At 46.0% G+C, this 5,631-nt stretch overlaps 1 protein-coding gene across 1 annotated transcript; it reads left to right on the top strand.

Annotated features, from left to right (window-relative positions):
- Positions 1 to 2,577: 2,577 nt before the first annotated feature.
- PtA15_4A530 (uncharacterized protein) lies at positions 2,578 to 4,968 on the top strand (the record flags this gene model as incomplete). Its single annotated transcript, XM_053168424.1, has 8 exons — positions 2,578 to 2,908; positions 2,973 to 3,161; positions 3,238 to 3,387; positions 3,462 to 3,571; positions 3,664 to 3,727; positions 3,814 to 4,480; positions 4,556 to 4,853; positions 4,942 to 4,968. The coding sequence occupies 8 exons, from the start codon at positions 2,578 to 2,580 to the stop codon at positions 4,966 to 4,968; spliced, it is 1,836 nt and encodes a 611-aa protein (XP_053019634.1).
- Between the last annotated feature and the right edge of the window lie 663 nt (positions 4,969 to 5,631).

Genomic DNA, 5,631 nt, shown 5'->3' with positions numbered 1-5,631 from the left:
ATTGCTGCGCCATGCGCTGAAAAGCAGCAAACTTGCTGAAAAGCAGTGAATTTACCTGAAATTCTGACAATCCTGCCCACAACCTAGGTAAGGTTTGTTTTTGTGCATCTTTTTTCTCCGCTCTTGCCGTTATTTGCAGCAAAAAGCGGCTCAGCGGGCAAAAGCGCCGCAGCGCTCTGTGCTAGAATCGCTTTCTGCAGCGGAAAGCTGCTAAAAGCGAAGAAAAGCGCTCCCAGCCGCTGTGCCGCTTTCGCTGCGCTATTTTGCAGCAAAAGCACAAAAAAATCGCTGCGCTATATAACTATGAAAATCCGTGCAGCGGTATTTTCGCTTTGCTGACGCTGAAAACAGCGTCTACCCGCTGATTCTTTCGCTTTTTGACGCCATGAAAAGCGGATGGCCGCTGCGCTTCGCTATTTTGGCGCTTTTATCAGCGAAGCACAGCGGTTGCGGTGTTGCTCCTGAGTTGGATAGCTCTTGGCCTCAGGGGTAACTGGGGGTGAGAGGAAAGAAGTTATCCAAACAATGGAAATGAAAGAGAGAAAAAGAACTTACAGCTGAATCTGCTTGTCAGAATCTTCTTCAACTTCATCCAAGTCATTGTTGGACACATCAGACACATCTTTGCATTGATCATCTGGCTCTCTGGTCCCGCGTCTCTTGCGCTTCTTGGGTCCAAATGGTTGTAGAATCACTTTGACTATGAGGTTCAGTACACTTTCAAAACAGTGGATCCAATGAGCCTCTCCTTTGAAGTTTGGCCACTTGAGTGTTTTTAAATTTTTTATCATCTCCATTTTGTTAGAAGCATTATCAGAAACTATACAATATATCTGGATCATATAAATCTGTCAGTTTCAGTCAATTAAGGTGTTCAAAGTTGAAATCATAAAATTTTCATTACATAAAATCATAAAATCATAAAACTTTCAAATGACGATTTCATATGTACCATTTTAGAAATGTTGCTCTATTTTGAGTGTTTGGGTGTACATATTTTTTTCACCTCAGAATTTTATGATTTTATGGTGTCATGGTTTTATGAAAGTCAACTTTGAACACCCTAAATGTACAGTAGCACCAATGGAAATAACATATCTTTTTTTGAATATCAAACTTTTCAACTATTAATTGGAGCCTTCCCGTCAAGTACTCCCCTGTGTGTCTCTGAGATAACTTGACAAAGTCAAGGGGCATTGCTTCAAACTTGGGATTCCTGCCATACCCAATGCAAAGATGGTATGTGACTACTCCTTGAATATTCTAGCCATTTGGAGATTGCTAAGCGTTCATGCCAAGATACAGCACTCCAGTATGAATCTGCAGAGTACAAAAATTAAAAGGATGGTTAGCCAAAAAGAGTGAAACAATAGGAGAGAGAAGGGATGATTAACCTGTAATGGTTCCAATCTCAAGGTTTCCTGAACGGCGGTGTAGTTGATGTATTAATAGCCTTGGAGAGCAATTGCTGGTGAGGTAGGTTCTTGAGGACTGTTGGGTGTAAGAGGCTCTTCAAACACCAAAAATGGATGTGCCAACTTGGCACGCCAAAAAGCACACATTTGTGTGATCTATTGAGGGGTGGGACAAAGGTTATCATCTGGTGGTCAGGGAACATATTGGAAAAAATCTCACCTCACGCAAGTAGATCTCACCAGTTCCTGTGATCAACACTGCAACAGCTGCGCTTTGCTGACAAAAGCACCAAAATAGCAAAGCGCAGCAGCCATCCACTTTTCCTGGCACAAAAAAGCAACAGCGTCAGCGGCCGGGCCCTTTTTTTAGAGTCAGCGCAGCAAAAAAACCGCTGCGCATATTTTGATCCTCAGGTAGTCAAGCTTTTTTATCCCGCTTTTGCTGCAAAATAGCGCAGCAGCTGGAGGCGCTTTTCTTTGCTTTTTGCTACAAAAAGCGTTTCTAGCGCAGAGCGCTGCAGCGCTTGTGCCCACTAAGCCTCTTTTTGCTTAGAATAGCGATGATAGCGCGAGAAACACCGCGGTTTTGTGTGCTGGGGAGTCCAAATTTTAAGTGGGAGCAACCACAAGATGCGCAGCAGTGAAAGAATTGACCACTTTTCAGCACTCAGCGCTCTTTTCAGCAAGCTTCACCGCTTTTCGGCGCTCAGCGCTCTTGTCAGCGATGTTGGCCGCTGTTCAGCGCGCAGCGCAGCGGTTTTCCGCTGCAGGCCGCTGAAAAAAGTGCGCTGAAATCTTGTCTTTTTCCTCCCTCAGATCAATCAGCAAAAAGCGCAGCGGCTCACCTGCTGCCAAAAGTTTATGAAATGCCAGAATGGTGGCAGTGAGCTACGGGTCCGAATGATGGGACTGAGAGGAGCAAACAGAAAAAGAAATTGTTTGATTTTGGAAACCAATAAAAGAAATTTTCTAATTTCAAAACTGGGCATCTTAAGAAAATTCTCGATGTCCAAGCTTGGGTGAGTTGCTACCTGTGGGCGTTTGGGGATCAGGGAACCCAGTTGGATGTGTGATTATGTCAGCAGCCCTCACAATTTTCTTCTCTTGACCGTCCCCGCCCACCGGTCGATCGGGCCCAGCCACCAACCACCACGCACCCACCATGAGCTCGACTACGCTCACCACGAACTCGGCATCAACCGTCAGCAAACTCACCGACTTCGTCAAAGCCAACAGACGAGCACTACTCATCTCACTCTCCATCGCCATCGCCGCAACTGCCGGAACAATCTACCTCTGCTCCTCATCGAACCTCAACTACTCATCCAGCTCTGCTTCCTCAAAGAACTCCAAAAAGAAGAAAGACTCCAAAAAATCAAAAAAGAACAGGAAAAAGAATACCTCTACTCCCGCTTCTCAGAAGAACGACCAGCTACCCCCGTCGAGTCAGCTCTCAAGTTCCCAGAAGAGCGAGGAGGATGATAATGAAGATGGTCAGTATTCTCAAAAAAACAGAAAAAAAAACAAGACCAGCTAACCCATATCTGATCTCTGCAGATCCGATCAATTTCACCAAGGAAGTGATCGAAACCCTGCCAGAAGAAACACGATGTCGATACGCATTCATCCTCAAAACAAATGGAAATAAGGCATACCAAGCAAAAAATTACCAAAGGGCGATCGAGTACTACTCCAAGGCGATCGAATGCGAACAAAAGGCAGTCTACTACAGCAACCGAGCTGCCTGTAAGCGCTACATATATGTATCATCCGTCCAACAATACATAAACCAAACTGCTCATCCTGCCTCCCCTCATCCTAGGTTACACTTACCTTAACGATCCAGAAGCCGTCATCAGGGATTGCACAGAAGCCCTCCAGTTAGACAAGCACTACATCAAGGCATTGAACCGAAGAGCATCAGCCCGCGAGCTACTGGGAGGGGAGGAAAACTTGTTCTTAGCCTTGTGTGGTTCGTCCAAATTGAAAATTACCTCTTTGCCTCGCTACTAGTCCTCAAACTGTCTCCCATTTTCTTTGTTGCAGATTTCACTGCCTGTGTGATCCTAGACGAATTCAAAACAGATAGCAAGGGTGCAACGGCCGATCGGGTGATGAAGCGCTACGCAGGGGAAAAAGCAAAATCGATCATACAGGTCTGTCATGCTGAGTCCGCACACATACAGCCTGCTTCGTCAGAGACATCTGACTCTAAATATAAATCCAATTTACTTAAAAATCTGCAAAGGAACGTGGCCCCAGGTTGCCTTCCAACATGATTATTCGGGCGTATTTGGATGCATTCCGACAGAGTAAGTTTCGCCATTCTTTCTCCTGCATTCATCTTTCCTTCCGAGTTTCCAACACAAATTGATTTTTGTTGCTTACACCAACCCAGAGCCTAAACCTTCACTACCACCCGAACCTAACCAAGCAGACAACACCTTAATGATGGCATATGATGCGCTTGCGAATTTTGATTACAACCACGCATGCTCGTTGTTCCACGAGGCAGTTGACCAAGTCCCAAGTACACCGGAGCTACGGGCCCATGGGTTTTTGATGAAGGCGACGTTCCTGTTCCTGATGAGCCAGTCGCAGGCCGCGCTGGAAGAGTTCAACCATGCGCTAGTCGAGAAACCGGATCTGATCCAAGCCTGGATCCGGAAGGCGAGTGTCAATATGGAGCTGGGCTCCCTGGAAACTGCCATGAACGACTTTTCGGAGGCCTTGAAGATCGATCCCAACGACCCGGACGTCTATTACCATCGGGGCCAGGTCTACAACGTGACCGAGCAACACCATCTGTCGATCGAAGACTACCGTCGATCGATCGAGCTCGACCCTTCCTTCATCTTCTCCCATGTCCAGCTCGCCGTCGCTACTTACAAGAACGGCGAAGTCCCTAAAGCTATGGACATGTTCAAGGAATATTTGACCGTGGATGGCCACGAAACTTCTAGCCCCGAAGTCCATAACTACTACGGAGAGTTGTTGTTTGCCGAGCAGAATTTCGATGAAGCTTTGAAACGCTTCGATTCGGCTATTCAACTCGAAGGGAACAGGTAAGAAAGCGATCAAAAGAAGAAGCGCGCTCGTAACGAAGTCCTGAATACGTGTTCAACTTTCTTTTTGTTCAGGACGGGGCCGAAGAACGTCCTTCCTTGGGTAAACAAAGCGTTGGTGTATGCGACGGCGAAGTCGGACATGCAAACGGCGATGGAGTGCTGCATGAAAGCCTTAGAGATCGACGAGAACTGCGAGGTGGCGATCCAACATGTAGCCCAATTCAAGCTGCAATCGAACGAGATCAAGGAGGCGCTCAAATGGTACGAGAAGGGCATCCAGGTCGCTATGACCGAGCTCGGCCTCTCCCAATTCATCCAGTTCCATGTCGCTGCTCAGGCTCAATTGTCCTTCATGGAAAACTATCCTGAGGTCCGTACTCTCTCTCCTTTCTTACTTCTCCACCCCCAAACAGAAATCTCATATTTGCTATGTTTTCCGGATGTCTCTGCCCCATTAGTTCGCTGCTCGATTAGGACTAAAATAAATGACGATATCACCGTTCTTAATGATGATGATGATGATGATGATGATGATGATGATCGCTCACCCACTGCATACTCACCTCACAAACGCCAGACCTCCTACCCCATCTTATCCCCAACACACACATAGAGCTTCCTTCGCCGGACTACCATCCTCGCCCAACCCCTCCTCCCATCCACACACACACTCGCCAAAAAAAATCTAGCTGCTCTTTGTCTAGATTATATACACATCCTTGTTGCGTTCTTTCTTTCCAGTTGCCATATATGAAACCAGCCAAAAGCCCCGAGAAAAAAAAGCATTCAAGTGACTTTGTCTCGCCCAAAATCGACATCAATATAGAACCTGAATGAATATATCCCTTGCTTTCTGCCCTACATAATTCATTTCCGCCCTTTTTGCTCAAGAAAATCTTTTTTTTGTGGCACTAACAATTAGTACATATTATTTCTGTGTTACGTGCCTATATGTGCAAGCTGTGATATCCATGGGATGGTGGGGGCGATACAGCTTGGAAGTTCTGTAAGATTGCTGTGGATATTTATCGCTTTAGTTTCAAGATGTGTTTTGACAGTGGATCATATGCTACAAGCTGTCAATTCTGGTGGTGTGGACAATCTGTCATCTCCAAAAACAAGACATTTTTGGTGGGTTAGTGTCAACA

The sequence above is a fragment of the Puccinia triticina genome, chromosome 4A (assembly GCF_026914185.1).
Source record: "Puccinia triticina chromosome 4A, complete sequence".
Classification (NCBI taxonomy): Eukaryota; Fungi; Basidiomycota; class Pucciniomycetes; order Pucciniales; family Pucciniaceae; genus Puccinia; species Puccinia triticina.
Note: the sequence above shows the minus strand (reverse complement) of the source record. Positions and strands in the feature narration are given on the sequence as shown.